The sequence below is a fragment of the Heteronotia binoei genome, chromosome 7 (assembly GCF_032191835.1).
Source record: "Heteronotia binoei isolate CCM8104 ecotype False Entrance Well chromosome 7, APGP_CSIRO_Hbin_v1, whole genome shotgun sequence".
Classification (NCBI taxonomy): Eukaryota; Metazoa; Chordata; class Lepidosauria; order Squamata; family Gekkonidae; genus Heteronotia; species Heteronotia binoei.
The window spans coordinates 87526688-87546158 of record NC_083229.1 but is presented as its reverse complement, the minus strand read 5'-3'; the positions used below and the strand labels follow the sequence as shown (position 1 = coordinate 87546158).

General features: G+C 44.2%; 1 protein-coding gene across 3 annotated transcripts in view; it reads right to left on the bottom strand.

Annotated features, from left to right (window-relative positions):
* The window catches only part of VAPA (VAMP associated protein A), a 54271-nt gene that overhangs the window by 24352 nt on the left and 10448 nt on the right, over positions 1-19471 (bottom strand). For all 3 annotated transcript variants that reach the window (XM_060244018.1, XM_060244016.1, XM_060244017.1), the window contains exon 2: positions 224-376. In XM_060244018.1, the coding sequence (XP_060100001.1) occupies positions 224-376 (153 nt within the window). The remainder of the gene's footprint in view (positions 1-223; positions 377-19471) is intronic.

The following is a 19471-nucleotide window of genomic DNA, read 5'->3' as shown; positions in this document are numbered from 1 at the left end:
TAATATGCACAAAGCAGATTTGTTTTTTAAAGGAAAATAATGATGTGGAACTCCGCTTATTCACTATACCTCAACAACTACCTGTATTAACGAAAGTTTCACTTAATCATTCACTTCCTTTTTATAGCTTCTGCAGCCAAAGAAAAAACTGATAGAAACAAAAATAACCAATTCAAACCAAAAGTAACCAAACCACAATAACAAAACTGTCCAGAGTTGTTACCTGACACAGTTACAGATGATCCTGGATCAATAATTCCACTGTTCGGCCTCACACAGTATCGACGAGGTGCTGTAGTTTTCACTTTAAAACATACTTTTCTGTCAGATGGATTTCGTAGTTTAAGATTTGTGGTGACTACATCTGTAAAAGGACCTGAAAGTTTTAAAAGTTATATCTTTAGTAACTAATGTATTCATTAGATATCTCTTTTATCAAAAACAGGCTTTATAGTTGAGCCACAGATTAGCAGGTAACCTTCAGGTCCAATTCATACGTGACAACATTCTTACGGTTGCCGGAAGAACTTTCAATCAAACAGCACTAGGAAGTCAACTCTGGCACCAAGTGTTCCAACTTGGATTGGGACTGCAAGGCATAAAAGGGGGATTATGTTTTCCCATGCAGTTATGCCAACCTGAAACATCCAGGGAGAGCAGTTATTTGCCTTGCTGGGAAAAGATACACACACTGTCAATTACTCAGAAAAAAGTTTCCTCAATGATGCAAACACCAGCTGCTTAAGGTATTTCATGCTGGCAAAATGGTACCCTAGGGTAGCAAGAGGACTTCCACCCCGTCTCCATGCACACTGTGCTCCCAATCAAGAGTTCCATGCAGGGAGTTCCCAGACTATGCAGATCAACCAGCCATGTAAACTTTGTAACATAAGAGTAGGCCTTTACAGCCAGCCATGTTTGAGAGGTAGTGGAGAGCAGCCAGTATTTATCTCCCCTCCCTTCAGAATCACAACCCATACCACAGACTTCAAAAAAAGCCTACCGCCAAATTTACGCCTCAGTTAAAACCTCCTCTGTTTGGACCTATCCAGCATCCTCGCTCCACTAACTGATAAACCAAGTTCACTCACCAAATTGGATGAATAAGAGGCTTAACAAAATTCCAAGCAAGGAGAATTGGGACAAAACAAATCCATGAAAGTATTTCAGATCCTAATGTTACTGAAAATTTTAATTCTGTATGCTGCTTCAGTGGAAAAATACACAAGGAAATATTCTTTGATTTCTTCACATCTCCCTGAGCCTGCTTTCTTTTAAACTACTTTGCCACTGCCTGGAGAGAAGACTGAAAGATGAAAAGGAAGAGAAAAGACTCTTAAGACCTTACAGTCTTTAACCTGGGAAAGAGCCATCAAACACTGCTTTTAACTAGGAACTGTACAGAACTATCTTCTCTTGATTCAAGGAAATAGTGCCTTTGTGACACCTGCAGCCACTGCACCAATCCTCACTCTCACCTTTAAACTATCTGCATATCTATCAAAATGGGATCCTGGATATCCACCAAGAGGGTTCCTTCTGTTCTGAGGTTAGGAGGGCATCTTGATATGGGTGAGTCCCATATATTCAGAGATGCAGGACCAACTTTAACAACTTTCTGTCACCGGGGGAGGGGGGAGTCATCCCCAGCTCAGTTTGGTTACTTCACAGCTAATGAATTCAAGGACAGGAAAAAGCAGAACAGACATAAAATAACAACCAGAACAACTGATTTTTAGAATCAAAATTGTTGTTAACCAGAGGAACAATATGAGGAAGGCTATAGTAAGCAAGCACCTCCCCCCATCACCTGAGTACATAGGATAGATAAGTCTCAGGACTTTGCTTCTGATACTTCTCTTTTCTTCCTTTTCTGTCTTTATCTCTCTCTCTTTTCTTGGGGGACGTACCTAAGACCAGAACAAATCCTCTTGGTGAATATCCAAAGTTCCATTCTCACTCTGAGGAAGAGAGCATCTTGATATGCAACTTCCAATAGCAGTGTCCCAAGTGATGGGTGGGAATTAACTACACCATCCGCCACATGCTGCGGCACTTTATGTCTGAAGGTGGCATTGGCCAAGGAAAAGGAGCTAGGTTTGTAGTGTCTTAACGAATATTAAAATTGAAGAAGACCATGTGGCTGCCTTGAATATTTCCTCCACTGAGCCTTGATGATCAAAGGCTGAGCGGCTGCACTTCTCACGGAGTGTGCCATGATCCTTGCTAGAGCCAGAATGTTGCCTACCTTGTAAACATAGGAGATGCACTATCAAATAGCATAGCTGATTCCGGATCTGGAAAGCTTCCCCTTATTCAGAGCTGTTAATGAAATGAAAAATAGTTCTTTTTTTGGATGGACTCTGTACCTCAAAAGTAAATTCTGAAGGCCTTCTGGATGTCTAATGAGTTCCACTCTCTCTCCCCTTCGGGTGGCTAAGATGCAGGCAGAAGGATGGGTATCTTAACTTCTGTGGAAGACTGAGTTCACCATGGGAATAAAGCCTTGTCTTTGTGGAAGACACACAGACCTTTCCTGGCTGACAGGGCTCCCAGTTCCAACACTCTCTTGGCAGAAGTCACCACTTTGCAGAAAACTGTCTTCATGTGGGGCCATTTAAGGGGAACTGATCTTAAACTTAAAGGTTCAAAGGGAGGTTTAGTGAGACCCAAAAGAACTATGAGGGGAATCTGTGGGCCACAGGAATGTTGATCTGTGTGGCCCCTTTGAGGAAGCATATGATATGACAATGTCTGAGTAAAGGAGTGTGATCAATCTGCAGTATGATCATGGCAATAGCTGCTACCTTATGATGAAGGGTGGACACTTTCTGCTCTTGAGGAGCTTTGCTCCAAACTGCACTCCCGATTGAAGCAGGAAGCAAATCAGGCTGAGATGGGACAACTCCACCTGGGAAACAGGAAGTCCTAGAATTTGGTCCTGCCTCCCTGAGAAATCAGGGGAAACCACCCATATAAAGATGCTCTCCTTTTCAAAGTGAAAACAAAAGAGTTTGTTAAGCCTAGACAGAACCACTCACAAACCTACAAACGTTCCTACCAGGCTTTTCACTAGGGTTGCCAGGTCCAATTCAAGAAATATCAAGGGATTTTGGGAATGGAGCCAGGATACTTCAGAGGTGGAGTCAGGAGAAAGGTTGTGACAAGCATAAATAAAGTGACTTCTGGCCATCAAAGGGACTACACACCTTTTAAATGCCATTAATCCACTGGAAATAATGGACAGGAGCACTTTCTTTTGGGGCTCATAGAATTGGACTCCCTAGTCCAATCTTTTTGAAACTAGGAGGGTGTTTTGAGGAGAGGCACCAGATGCTATGCTGAAAACTTGGTGCCTCTACCTCAAAAAACAGCAGCCCCAGATCAATTCTCCATTATGAAATTGCACCTCGGCGCCCTCGCAAGAGGCTGGCACCATGGTATACCTTGGAGTTACGCCAGCTGAAGCAAGGGCTCAGACGACTAGAGAGACGGTGGAGGCATACTCGGGACGAAGCGACGAGAACATCCTATAGAACGCTTATGAGGTCTTATGAGATGGCAGTCAAGGCTGCAAAGAAAGAATACTTTGCAGCCAAGATTGCATCTGCAAAATCGCGCCCAGCACAATTGTTTAGAGTAATTGGAGATCTTATAACATTGCCACAAGGCAAACCAAATATTAGGGAATTAGAAATAGGCTGTGAGGCATTTGCGAAATATTTTGCAGATAAAATCTCATCGCTCCGCCAAGACCTGCCTATCACATTAGACACAGTAAGTGAAACTGAGGCTCCGCGCCTGTCTTCAGATTTAGTACTGGACCACTTCGACCCACTCAGCCTGGAGGAAGTTGATGGAATTCTCTCTGCTGCTCGCCCAACAACATGTGATTTGGACCCTTGCCCCTCTTGGCTGATTAAATCCTGCCAGAGGGAGCTTAGATGTCCCCTACGGGACATCATAAATAGATCCCTCCTAGAGGGGCATTTTCCAACGCCTCTGAAAGAGGCCTTGGTCCACCCCCTCTTGAAAAAACCTACAGCAGACCCGGTCGAATTGGCAAACTACCGACCGGTGTCCAATTTACCATTTTTAGGTAAAATTATCGAGAGGGCAGTGGCGTTGCAGCTACAGAGATTTCTAGATGACGCTTCTGTCTTAGACCCGTGCCAGTCTGGCTTCCGGCCGGGCCACGGGACGGAGACGGTCCTGGTCGCCTTGGTGGATGACCTCCAGCGGCAACTGGATCGAGGCGGTGCAGCAATACTGATGTTATTAGATCTGTCGGCTGCATTTGATACAGTTGACCATCGGTTGCTGATCCACCGCCTCGCCGACATAGGGGTTGAGGGGCTGGCCTTACAATGGCTCTCCTCCTTCCTCATGGGTCGGGGACAGAGGGTGGCGATTGGGGGTGAGCGATCCCAGAGGCGCACACTAGACTGTGGGGTGCCCCAGGGAGCAGTTCTCTCCCCGATGTTATTCAACATCTTTATGCGCCCCCTCACCCAGATTGCCCGGAGATTTGGGCTGGGTTGCCATCAATATGCAGATGACACCCAGCTCTATCTACTAATGGACGGCCGGCCCGCCTCCGCCCCGGGGAACCTGGACCGGGCTTTGCAGGCAGTTGCAACGTGGCTTAGACTGAGTGGGCTGAAGTTAAATCCAGCGAAGACAGAGGTTCTCCATGTGGGTCGTGGCACTCCGGGGAAGGAAATATCTCTCCCGGCCTTTGACGAGGCGCCGCTGAAGATGGCGCAGCGGGTGAAGAGCCTGGGCGTCTTACTAGAGCCTTCATTATCAATGGAGGCCCAGATAACAGCCACTGCTAAATCAGCATTCTTCCACCTGAGGCGGGTGAGGCAGCTGGCCCCTTTCCTAGAGCGTCGGGACCTAGCAATGGTGATCCACGCGATGGTCACCTCAAGATTGGACTACTGTAACGCTCTCTACATGGGGCTGCCTCTGTACCGGACCCGGGAGCTGCAGCTAGTGCAGAACGCGGCGGCCAGGCTGTTACTTGGTCTCCCAAGATGGGAACATATACGGCCGGGGCTGCGCGGACTGCACTGGCTGCCAATCGTATACCGGATCCAGTACAAAGTGCTGGTCATAACCTTTAAAGCCCTATATGGCCAAGGACCGACCTACCTGAGGGACCGTCTCTCCCCATATGAGCCCCAGAGAGCACTGAGGTCAGTGGGGAAAAGCAGACTGAATATCCCTGGGCCAAAAGAAGTTAAACTTCAAAGCACCCGCACTCGGGCCTTTTCCGTTGCGGCCCCACAACTCTGGAACCAACTCCCAGAGGAGGTGCGGGCCCTGCGGAACTTAGACCAGTTCCGCAGGGCCTGCAAGACCGCCCTCTTCAAACAGGCGTTCACCAATAACTGAATTAATGTTTACCGCCAGATTAATAATGTTTACCGCCAGTGTTAATTTAGGAATGTTTTAATTAATTATTGACTATTGACTGGTTTTAATGTGAATTTTTAATGTGAATTTAATGTTTTTATTATTGTATTGTATACTTGAAATGCTGTTAGCCGCCCTGAGCCTGCTTCGGCGGGGGAGGGCGGGATATAAATAAAATTTTACATTACATTACATTACATTACCCTACGGGGATCAGTCTACAAAGGGAATGGAGTGCCCAGCAGACATTTCCCTCTGCCCCCCCGCCGCTTTTTTGATGACCCTGAAGCAGGGGGGAGGACCTCCAAACCGGGTGATCCCCTGCCCCCACCTGGGAATTGGAAGCCCTACTTTTCACTAACATGACTAAATAAAATCTACATTTTAAAAAATGGAGTGAAAAGCAGATGGTGGCCACAATAGGCAGTAATGTACCGATAAGGTAGCAGAAGTAGGGCTCTCAAGAGGCAAAGAAAGTAATGAGATGTAGCTGCCAGAGTAATAAAAAGTGAATCAGTTGGGAAGCTATGAACGTATTTCCTTACACACCCACATTAACTGGTAGATATTCTGCTAGCTGAAAGTTAAGGCTGGAATACTGACCTACTGTGCAACTGTGGTCAGAATTCTTTGTAGAGTTGTGGTAATTCCAAGGGATGCAGGTTTTCCAGAAAAATCGGAATTGGACAATTATCTAGTGCCCCAAATTGAGTGTTATCAGATTTAGCATGCTTATTTTGACTTCTATTTAGTGAGCAAGTTTTTAAAGTATCTCAAGGTAAGTTTATGTTCCAAGACCAATAAATACTTGGACTGAAATATATGATGGTGGGGGAGAGCAAATAGGATTTATATATTATAGTCAAACAAATTCAAAGCTTCAAAGGAAATTATTGCTATTAGAATAACATTATTAAAAATTAAACACAATATAGTATGACTCCCTTTATACTGTAAGCCAAAGATACTGAAAATTATTAACACACTACTTTTTAGAACACCCAAATAACTGTCATTGATACACAATCTACATGGTCAACCGCTCATGTTTCAACAGAATTTAACTCTTATCCACAGAGAGAACTGGGGTGCTTCATCACTTGCATTATTTGTTCATTTCAGATCAGATTACAATATCCTTCCCACTGCATGAAAAGAGAAACAGCAATGCAAGAATTTTAGTTTTTCTTCTGTTATAGGACTTGCACAGTCAATCACATGAATTCATATCTCAATTTACACACCTACATACTCTCATACAATTCCTACAGATAATTATTTGAAAAACATTACAACTTTGACACTGCTGAACTTGTCCAGTATTGTACTAGCAGCAGCATCCATTCACTGTTAATTTATGAAACTACATATCTTTAGAACAGAAATATTTCCCCTGAATGTATCCATGCTGCATGTATCCACATCTCTGGTCATCCCTATTTCAAGGAAAACATCACTGAGCAATTAGTTACAAAAATGATCACATTTATTAGTATTATTACTGTGCATTTCTATCCTGCCTTTCTCAAAAACGGGCTCAGGGCGGGTCACGACAATAAAACAATGACATGATTTTTAAACAACTAGCTAAAAACAATCAATTTACAAATTAACAAATTCAGATTACAGCCAAGTCAAAAGCCTAAACGCTGGCTGACACAAAACAGATGACAGTAGTCAAGACCAGTAGAATTCACATGGGCCTGCATGCAGCAGGAAGGCCATGTTGATATTCAATGATGTCTGCCACCTCAACTAAAGGCCTGGTGGAACAGCTACATTTTACAGGCCCTGTGGAATTGCAACAGGCTCTGCAGGGCCCAGATCTCCAATGGGAGCTGGTTCCACCAGGCAGGGGCCAGAACACAAAAAGTCCTGGCCCTTGCTGAGACTAAGCGGACATCTTTTCGGCCAGGGACAACCAGAAGATGTTGCTCAGCAGAGCTTAGAGCTCTCCGGGGGGGGGGGGGGGGTATGGGAAGAGGCAGTCCCTAAGGTATGTTGGTCCCAGGCCATTAAAGGCTTTAAAGGTTAATACCTTGAAACAGATCCAATATTCAACTGGTAGCCAGCACAACTGACAGAGCACCAGCTGGATCAGCGTCCGTATAGGCACCGCAGGCGTACCACCACATTTTACAGCAGCTGGAGTTTCTGGATCAGATTCAAGGGCAAGTCTGCATAAAGCAAATTGCAGTGATCTAACCTGGAGGTCACCGTTCCATGGGTCACTGTGGGAAGATCTTGAGCTGAGAGGTTAGGAATCAGTTGCCTGACCCACAGGAGGTGGTAGGAAGCAGATCTGGCAACCGCTGTGATCTGGGCCTTCACAGAAAGTGAGGCATCTAAAATCACTCCTCTAATCGTCAGCGCTGGCACTAATGGTGCCCCATTGAGGGTCAGGAGCCCAACTCCAGAACCAACGCCATCCCGGCTCAGACACAGGAGCTCCATCTTAGATGGATTAAGTTTTAACTGACCCTGTTTGAGTCACCCAGCCACAGCCTCCAGTGCCCAGTCAAGATCTGCCAAGGCAGAGTCCAGGTGGCCATCCATCAACAGATAGAGCTGGTTACTTCATTCGCATATTGGTGACATCCTTACCCATACCTCTGTACCAACTGGGCAAGGGGGCACATATAGATGTTAAATATAATCTGTGAGAATATTGCCCCCGTGGCACTCCACATTACAGAGGGTACCGCTGGGAGTCTGACTCACCGAGCACCACCCTCTGTCCCCGACCTTGGAGAAAGGAGGAAAATCACTGCAAGGCAATCTCAACTCTGATGTTGGCAAAGTGGTGGGCCAATAGATCATGGTCAACCATGTCAAACATGTCTAAAAGCAACAGCAGTGTCGACCCGCCTAAATCCAGGCGTCTCCAGAGGTCATATGTGAGAGTAACCAATCCCATCTCCACCTCATGACCAGGGTGGAAACCAGAATGGAATGGGTCTATAATAGATGTTTCATCCAGGTAGATCTGGAGTTGCTCAGCTGCTGCTCACTCAACTACTTTACGATACTGGGTGAGTTTGACAATGGGCCGTAGTTGGTTAGGACCATAGAGTCCAAAGATGGTTTCTTTAGGAGCAGTCTTACCACTGCCTCCTGCAAACCCCTTGGAAAGATCCCTGATGAAACGGACAAGTCTCTTCCAAAGGGGCCTGAACACCCTCTCCACAGGCCTTCACCAGCCAGGACAGGCACAGGTCCAAAAGCCAAGTGTAGGCCTCACAGCCGTCAGGAATCTATCAACATCCTCCACAGAGAGTGGAGTGAAATGGTCCAAGCTAGGGCCAGAAGACACACAAGGAGCCTCCAGTTTTCTTACTGTTTCAATTGTAGTAAGAAGGTCCCAGCAGAGCAATGAGACCTTATGTGTGAAATGCCTCACAGCCATTAGCCAATTCCCAACAGTTTTGTCTGCCCTGCAGCAGGGTGGTTAGCGATCGAATAGTTCCAGGGCTTCTTTTGTAGCAGGAACTCCTTTGCATATTAGGCCACACACCCCTGATGTAGCCAATCCTCCAAGAGCTTACAGTAGACCCTGTAAGCTCTTGAAAGACTGACTAAATCAAGGGTGTGTGGCCTAATATGCAAAGGAGTTTCTGCTACAAAAAAAGCCCTGAATAGTTCTAAATAATTGAGCCAGGCAAGAGCTCACAGATGCAATGGAGGCCATGTAGAAAGCTTTCTTCGCAGTCTTTACTACTGTCTCAAAGAATTTCATAAACGACCTAGTAGATGTTCCTGTTGCCTCATCACGCATACTCTGCCACTTTTGCTCTAGCCATCTCCATTCTCATTTCATCTGCTGTAGCTCTGGGTTATACCATGGAGCCACTTTGGCACAAGCTCTGAAAGGGTACTGAGGAGCAATCTTGTTAATGGTGTTGGAGAACCAGCTGTGCCAGTCCTCCACCAGCTCATCCAAATGAGGTGCCGGGGCACTGGATCCTACTGAGCTTTCCAAAGCCACTTAAGGTCAATTTGGCTCTGCAGGCAAGCATAAATTTGCTCACCGCCTAAACAGGGAGGGTTAGGCATGCTTAGACGGACCTTCAAGGTGAGATGATCTGACCATGGCACTGACTCAGCAGCTTCCAGATCAGCACTAATCCCTGCTGCATAAACTAAATCTAGCATGTGGCCCACTCTATGCATGGGAGCTGATATAAATTGGGAGAGCCCTAGTGCCTCCATGGATGGCACCAGGTCTCTGGCCAGCAAGAATGCCACATCATCAGGATGAAAATCCCCCAGTACTAAAAGCCTGGGGTACTCCAAGGCCCAAACTGATACAGCTTCCAACAAATCAGGCAGGCTGTTCAGTGGTGCATTAGGCAGTTGGTACACCATCAAAGAAAAAACAAACAAACGTAACTTAAGGAAGTTTTTTAGAAGAAGTTTAAGAGAGAACACCCTGAATTTTGGTAATGCAGCGAAACCAACAGTCCTAGATTATTAATAAAACAAGGAAGCTCAACTAGCTTTAGTTCCTAAACATGCCTGGAAGACTTCGGTGCCTCCAGATGAGATACTATTTCAGCATTTCATGCTGTCAGGTCCCAAAACAAAGAGCCACATGTTACCTCATAGTCAGTCTAACCCCAAGACTGGTCCTTGCCTAGCTGCCTTCTTAAGTCATTCTGAAGACTGCATGCTTTTATGCCTAATTATCCAGCAACGGCAGATTTCATGACACAATCAAGACAATGCCATATAAATATTTCAGCAGCTGAACCAAATCACCTCATTTGCAAGTACTCATCAAGGTTAGTTCTAATGTGGTGAATGTTCTTCTCTGACATGGCCTTGATGCAAACATAATCCACTACAACTAGACCTCTGAAGAGCATGTCTCTGACTTTCTTATGAGACCCAGCTTCCCAAAATTCACTTTGTTAGTCCTACCAGGCAGGCATAGCTTTATACAAACTTTGGTTATGGAAAGCTAGTTTCTTTACAACACAAAGCCCTTCCATGGCCTTGGACCCCTATATCTGCAAGACTGTCTCTTCCCCTATACACCACAACAGCTTTGTTCATCTGAGCAAGGTCTTCTACAGGCACCAATCTGTGAATGGGCAAAATCTACAACTGCTTGTAAGCATGCCATCTCCTCTGGAACACCCACCTTGAGAATGGCCTATGTGAGGTGGTTAAGAAGGCTCCCAGTCTGCTGGCTTTCTGCAAACTATGAAAAACTGAATTATTCAAGATTGGTTTTCTATGCAGGCAATAGAGTTGTGCTGAAGAAGATGACCATGATACCCCACCCTTCTCTCTGAATCAGAGTCTCATAGCGGCTTGCAATCTCCTTTATCTTCTTCCCCCACAACAGACACCCTGTGAGGTGGGTGAGGCTGAGAGAGCTCTCACAGCAGCTGCCCTTTCAAGAACAATCTCTGTGTGAGCTATGGCTGACCCAAGACCATTCCAGCAGCTGCAAGTGGAGGAATGACGAATCAAACCTGGTTCTCCCAGATAAGAGTCCGCACACTTAACTACTACACCAAACTACATTAAACGATTCACAAAGTAATTTGGGTAAATTAGGAATTGTGGTCTATATAGCTTTGTTTAGCTCTGTGATGGAACAGGCCTGCTCTGACTTGCACAACCTGCTCTGTTCACCTCTCCTTGGCACTGCTCACTCCTGGAAGGGTTTACTGCTTCCTTCCACATGGGTGCTCACTGCCACCACTTGTTCATTTTAGGGATTTCTCACTGGAAGGAACAGGACTCCCAGTTTGCCTTCCTCGTTCTGAAGTCTGGCCTGTTTCTCTAGCTACCCAGTGATTGGTTACCATAGGGACCAAATACAACTAGCAAAATAGCCACGTACACACTGACTGCTTTCCTCCCAATCCAGGGGCCCCTCTTGCACTATGGAGTCTGAGATGGTGGAGGAATCTAGGTGGTTAAGAGACTGAGAACTTATCTCCACAGTCAAAGAAGACTGGAAATATTTACAAGCACCCCTAAGCGAAGCACTAGATCACCAAACTGCTTTCAAAAGAAAACTGGTCATAAACACAATCCTCTTTCCCTGCTCTAGACATACCCTAACTGATGTTAAAATAGGGCAGACACTAATAACCTTAAAAATGTCAAGGTTCCTATCTATGACCCACTACCTGGGAGACCACATGGTCAGCAAAAGACAGCCAACACTGACAATTGCTCAGAAGTCTGTTTCCTTCAAATAATCAGTACCAAGAGAACTGTTCTCAGAGCAAGGGCTCTTATTGAACCTGTGTTTAACTGAACTAGCCCCTTTACATTATTTCCTCCATGTTCTTGATCAGGTTAGCCCAGGTCACAGGTGCTTCCTGAGAGCCCTCCTGGACAGCATTCTGGGAAATCTCCAGGAATCACCTGCAGACTTGCTAGCACCAAAGTCCTAAAGTAGATTTCCTACCAAGGCTATTAGCATATGAACAGCTGTACTCTAGCGAACATTTGAACTAGCTTCCTGCCACTTCTAGAGAGGAAGGGGTGGGAACATATGGTACTTTTAAAACTCAAGTGCTTTGGGAGGGGAGATTCTCCACAAACTTGTTGAAATTAGAATCCTGCTAATTCAACAACAATAAACGTATTGTTGCATAATTTAAAGTGTTGTTAATACTTATGCTTTGTTCAGTTCTGTTTTTAGAATTCTGATTGGTTCTACAACCCTAAATCCTATTGTTTATTGAACATCCCATCCTGTCAACTATGCTGAGTCACTCTTAAGTAATCCTCCTTGAATCCAAGTGAGAAAGGCAAACTATAAATGATATAAATAATAAATAGATAAATGTGCCTAGATAAGCTTAAGTTTATTTCCTCTCCACAAACCAGGAACGCCATCTGTATTTTAGAACCTCATTTTGTGGGGGGAGGGGGGGAGAAGAAGGATTTCCATATACCTAGTCACCCATATTTCAACATCAACGCAAAGTGGGCTTCTGAAACCAAGTAATTTTTTACAAACTCTGCCTGAACAGAGAGTGAGGTGGAGGAGTGCACAAGAGTAAGGCAACAAAAAGAGGTTTATTGAGTTCACTGCCATCACAAGCATGGGTGTGTTTGTGACGGCCAAATGCACTCTATGTGTTTGATTACCAGATTATTGCAATAAATAAGATTGTCCTTCCCCATCACAACTTACTTATGAGTTTTCAAGGATATTTGGCTGGTCATTTAGGATGACATCATGTTACATTAAATGAAATTTTGTTTGATCTAGTGAATTCTTTTTACAATGGTGGGTCACTTACCAGGCCTGTTGATTCCTCGCTAGTCCTTGCACTAATTACAAACCTTTATCCTTCACTCTGCTGCAAATAAATCATTAAAAGGGACAAGTAAGTAATGCCTATGTACATGTTACAGAATACATGAAATACTTCAACTTTTAAATATGTCAAGTTACGTAAGAAAAGGTCTTAGCGCAGAGAATGTATACAAGTTCCTTTGATCTTTTTAAACAGAATAGCTCTTAAAATTACACTTTTATAAACTGAAGCACTGTATATTGCTTAACCCAGCAATTCAGATGTAACAGCCAACCATGACTTGGTGCTACAGCATGGCCATATTTAGCATGAGCAGAAGCAAACTTTTCCATCCTATTTCAGTCTGCTACACTCACTGAAACCATGATTTCCCAATTTATTCATTCAAACCCTGGGCTAGAAGACAGAAAAGTATACTTCTCTGCTGAATGTCAATATAAAGGATTCCCTGGATTTTTCAAAGTCCTGCAGCTAGCCCTGAAGATGCCTATCAATTATCAATAGCAATCTGTTACATCAAAGTCTAGACACTTCCACTAGTATAAGTATCATCATCAGCAAATCGCCAATCATTAACTGGGTTATTAACCTGGGTATCTACATACAACCAAACAGCAACAGGTACACTGACTACAATACCAGGCTAAAATTACACCGTACAAGCCTGAATAATGTTATTCATCCAGGAAACAACTAGAGCTTTTATTATCTGGATTAGCACCGCATTTCCAAGGTTACCCAGAAGTAGTAAATCAAAACAAAATCACATGCTTTTGAAGTCTAAAAGGAAAGAAATGCCTGTTAATTGTAAAGCAGCTCATTCAAACAAATCTGGCAATATTTCTCCTGAAATAGTCACAGATATGATTAAATGTCAAAACCATACAATCAGAGTTGGAATGAACCTCCTGGATCATCTACTCCAACCCCCTGCACAATGCAGGGAATTCAGAAATATATCCCCGCAATGGTCACAAATGCAGTGAAAGTGGATTTCTTTAATTACTGTTATGCAAATTATGAGCCATATTGTAACTATTTTAGAGTTTTAAAAAGGATCTGGATCCTTAGAAAAAGAAGTGTATAGGACATTCAGTTTCAGCATAGAAATATTATGACAGACTTGCTTGTAAAATGCTAAAATGTTGGCAGCAAGGGCCTTAACCTAAAGACTTTTCAGAACTCATGGCTTACTCTTCTCCAATGGATTATAATAGTTACTAGCAGTTAAAATGAATTCAGCATACTGCACTCGTGGATTACAATAGTTACTAGCGATTAAAATGAATTCAACATGCTGCACTCGTGGATTACAATAGTTACTAGCGGTTAAAATGAATTCAACATGCTGCACTCGTGGATTACAATAGTTACTAGCGGTTAAAATGAATTCAACATGCTGCACTCGTGAAGTTTAGGTAGGTCACTCTGGCACCCATACTATAGGTGCCCCCCAACCTTAAACTAAGATCTGCATCTGATGTGAAACTGTTACCAACTGTTCTGCTCCTTCCCGCCAGTCACTATAAGCATAAAGGAAAGCTGCTTCCTACAATATGTTATTCAACATCTCTATGTGCCCTCTCACCCAGTTGATACAGAGTTTTGTGCTAAGGTGTCACTAATATGTGGATGACATCCAGTTAAATATGTTGATGGAAGTCAGCCGAAAGCCACCCAGACATCTTAGTCAAGGATTTGGAGGCTGGGGTTGGTTGGCTGAAGCCTGCTAGAACTAAATCCATCAAAAATGGAGGTCCTGTGGCTGAGTCAGGGAGGATCCCAGACTGGATCTTGACAGTGCACTTCTAACACCAATGCCAGTTGTGAAGGCCTGGATGTGATTTTAGGTGCCGCACTCTCAATGGAGGCTCAGATCACAAATATTGCCAGACTGGCATTTTCCCATCTACGCCAGGTCAGACAACTGATACCCTTATACATCTCACCCTTATGAGGTGAGATGGCCACCTCCAGACTATGAGTAATGTAACTCATTCTGTTGCAGGGCTATCCCTGAGACTGACCTGGAAACTCCAACTGATCCAGAATACAGTGGTGCATGTCCTTACAGATACTCCATCTAGACCCCATATACAACAAGTGCTTTGCCAGCTGCCTTACTCAAGGTTCAGTACCAGATCAGGTTCAAGGTATTGGTTTTAACCTTTGAAATCCTACACAGTCTGGGACCAACATATCTACAAGACCTTTTTTCTTGGTATGTTCCCCAAAAAAGCCTTGCACTCAATGGACAGTAACCTCCTTGTGATCCCTGGCACAAAAAACATCTGTCTAGCCTCAGCTCAACAGGCCCTGGCCTGGTGGAATGCCCTCCGAAGTGTGATCTGGGATCTGATGAAGTTATGCAGGGTCTGAAATGTTCCACTAAGCCTATGACTGAGACTATGACTGTTATATCTGGACCGGCCTCCCCCTGCCCTCCCTTAACCACCTACTCTTGTCTTTAGCACCAGTTTATCATCTGCTGTCACACACGAGAGAAAGTTGACCCTTGGACAAAAGGTATCAACTGTGTTCTAGGTGTCATCTGATCGATATTAATAATATGATGGTAATTGTTTTTCATATCTAATTTATAATCATTGTTATAATCATTGTTTTTGTTTACCAATGTTTTTACCCACCCTGAGCCCTGCTGTGAGGGGGAGTTATAAATCTAATAAAATAAAGGAAGAAGAGCTGAGAGTATTTCTATTAAGGACAGAGTTGTCACCTTCACTACTACAAATTGCTTTGAGTCCACATTCAGTGGAGAAAAGTAAGTGGAGAAAAGTAAGCTAGAAGTGCTTAAATTACCAAACTGTGAATATAATTGACTTTAGAAATAAGCAACAGGGTTTTTTGTGCAGCTTACAGGCTCTTTTACTAAAAGATTAATTATGATATTTAACGATTTCCAAATATCAAGGACAGAATAAATCAATTCAAGCAAGTAGCCATGCTGGTTTGAAGAACCAGAAAAAAGTTTGAGTACAGCAAGGTTTTATTTTGTGTGCAAGCACACTTCTTCACTGACTATATCTGAAGTGTGTTTGCACACAAAAGCAGAATAGGTAAGAAGCCTTCCATTTTCTTCCTCATGATTTCCAAGTCTACAAGACTACAATCCTATGCACAGTCATTCAGAAGCAAGGCACCTTGACTGCAGTAAGGCTTAATACTGAATAATCATCCAAGATTGGGCTGCAACAAAGTTTTTCCATATTTAATATGTACAACTCTTTACAGCACATAAAACCTTTGGAGTTCAGATACAACTGTTTCCTTCAGCAATACTGGCAATTTAAATAATCTTAATCCAATCCTCCCAGGTATTCAATGAACCTTGATGGTGATGAGTTGTTCATTTCTACTTTAAATAATCTTGTTTTTAATTTTAGACAGCATAAAATCCAGCTATTACTGGAGAACTTTAGAAAGCACCTAAACCTAAACTTTCTTCTCATTTTGGATGGGAGACACCAACAGTTTTTGTAAGAGCACAAAACATGTTGATGTTATCCCAGAAACATTATCAGCGAAAGATAAAAGACAGGCATGTTTGGTTGTTGCCATGAAGTTGTGGAACTCTTTGCCCACGAAGATTTGTACTGTCCCATCAACTGTGGTAGTTCCAGTGATGTCTGGAAACCTGAAAGGCCTTTGAAACTTTAGTTGTATAATACCTTTTATTAGCACCAATCGAAGTATGACTAACAGTGTGCAATCTCCCAGACTTTTCCAGAACTCTTTATATCTTCCATTGTATGGAATGTTGAGTATTTTCCAAAGCAGAAGGTGGATATATGTTTTCTAAACAGAATACAAACTAAACCAGCCTATTTCTAACATTTCTATGACATCTACAATTTTATATGTAACCTAATAGCTTCAGTAAAAAACCCGTTATCACATCTTTCACATTACAAGGTTTCTGGACATCTACTGTGAAACTGTGCAAACAAGACATTTGTTTCTGACAAATTTCAGAGTATTTTTTTTAAAAAAATAGATAATGTGGCACAATGTATCTTTATTTTATTTTTATTTATTTATTTATTTACATCACACTTCTATCCCGCCCTCTCTGCAAGCAGACTCAGGGGGCTCACAACATTTGTTTAAAACAGTAAGTCAATAAAATCTATAAAATATTAATACAATTAAAATTTAAAAACTATTCCACAGTGCTGTACCATTACTATGTTGGTGGTTCTGCTTTTCAGACGGTTGGACACCAGATACTCTAACTGATGTCAGGTGGCAGCTCTCTCTCAGTTTAAGCTTCAAAGGCTTGTCGAAACAGTTCAGTCTTACAGGCCCTGCGGAACGTAGGAAGGTCCCGCAGGGCCATTATGGCCTCCGGGAGAGCATTCCATAACTCTGGTGCTGCCACCAAGAAGGCCCTGGCTCATGTCAAACGCAACCAGGCCTCCTTTGGTCCAAGGGTGAACAGCCGATTTTTTGTTCCTGAATGCAGTGCTCTCTGGGGGATATATGGGGACCTGAGTGGTAGAAATAAGGGTGAAAAACATATGAATGGTGATGTTTCAAAAGAAATACGTGGAGTTAAGCAGGACTTTCAGTGTCTGAAGATATAGAGGCCTGAAATACAGAAAAGGAACAGCTTCTCCCCCATTCCACGCTCTTCTTCCACACACTGGATAAAATTGAAAATAGGGGAAAAGTAAGAAAAAGTTTTGTCTCAGTTGATATGAACAGAAGAGGAGACTGGATTTATACCCTGCCCTTTGCTACCTACAGGAGTCTCAGAGCGGCTTACAATCTCCTTTTTCTTCCCCTCCCCACAACAAACACCCTGTGAGGTAGGTGGGGTGGTGAGAGCTCTCCCAGGACTACTCTTGAGCAGAACAGCTTTGAGAGAATTTGTGACTGACCCAAGGTCACATCAGCAGCTGCATGTGAAGGAGCAGGGGATCAAACCCAGTCCTCCCAGTTAAGAGTCCGCACACTTAACTACTACACCAAACTAACAAACATGCAATAAGAATATATAGCATTACATAAGGACTCCCTGTGCACTACTGCTTTACGAACCTGAAACTGATCCTTTCATCAGTTTCATATTCTTTCATCTAGTGCAGCATGTTTTGAAGTGTGTATGTGCTAAAAACCCTCAAGTCATTTATGACATGACAGCCCTATGAATTAATGACCTTCAAAACATCCTATTGTTAACAGTCTTTTTGACCACTTTCTGTCAACTTTCTTCATTGTCCAGCTTTCACACTCAAACTTAGTAATGTGCATTATTATGGTATATTTTATCTTGATTGCCAGTGACACATCCTTGACCTTAAGAATCTTTTATAGCTCCTTCATGAGTGCCCCTCCCAGTCTCACTCCCCTTCAGATTTCTTGGTTGCAGTCTCCCTTTTGGTTAATGATATACAATGTTTTGAAGTATGGATATTAAATAAAGTCAACATTGCAGAACATGTCTGAGATTTCCAATATCTGCCCTTATCCATCTGCAGATAATCCACCAGTGTTACTGCTCTCTATGCATAACTGTACACCCTTTGGATGAGGCAAGAATTCCTCCTTCTCAATCCAATTAATTGCTAAATTGTGTCATTTCTGCCTGTACAACACGGGGGGGGGGGGGGGGAATCAAGCCTTTCCTTTTTATTCGCTTGGCTAAAACTCTAAGCTGCTTCTGGAATTCTGACTCAGGATGGTGGACAAAACCATAACATGGCAATTGCAACAGGCAGTGCCAAGCACATTATGGCTGCAATTTCAGTGAGTGAGGTTATGTATAACTTCCCATTATCTTCAATGGATCTTCAAACCTCCCCCATCTCAAATCACCTTGTAAACAGATCCTGGAGTGTGGTACATTTATAGCACAATCCACTAGGGGGGGGGAGTCTTTTGGGAGCAGACGAGCCGCGATGTGGGCGCAGGAAGGGTTTGCACCAACGTACGACCGGCGCCGCCACAGCAGAGGGGAGTTACGTGGACAAAGGGCCACCCAAGAGCAGTGGCGCCTGAGGACTGCGCCCAAGCGTGGGCGGAAGTGAGGCGGAGCGCGGCATTCAGGTGGAGGAGGGGGTGGAGTTGGGGGTGTGGCCAGGCTTAGGCTGCTTCCTGAGCAGTTTGGCCCATGACACGCCCCCCCAAGTGGCGCAACCTTATGCCGGCAAAAATAGCGGCGTGTCCCATAGGCACTCGTTGAAACCAAAAACAAAGGTCGCCTCCACTGCTGTGGAAGCTCGCAAACCCCTTAGGGAGTGGCGTGATTACCTCGCCAATCCCCTTGCGCCTCTGCATGGCAAGCCCCCTCCCCAGCACCCAATCACGGTCTCCCCCCCCCCCCAGAAATAGTTCCGCTGTGGCCTCGCACAACTCAGTTGTTAGGGAGAGGAGCGCGTGGCAGGAAGCTCTGCTGGTGAGCTCCCAGCCATACAGACTTAAAGTGAGAGACAGGCAGGCACGCTGGTGATGAGTTTTGCACTGCGCGGTTGCTTTGATAGTATCTTTGACTTGCGAGGGGGGGAGAGAGGTCTCTCCCCTGGGGCTAACTGCTCGTTTCCAGGTCTCCACATGTTCCGAGCTCCCGGAGGTTCTGCATGCAAGGACTGTTGCCCATGGATGGGTGAGTTCCACTGTCCCCCCCCCCGCCTCCCCTTCCCCTTGCTCTCAACTGCTTGTTGTGCAAGCATCTCTGGCACTTGAACCAGGCAGTTGGCTCTGGCAGGAGGCATTTGCTGATCCCGCTTCCCTGTGCT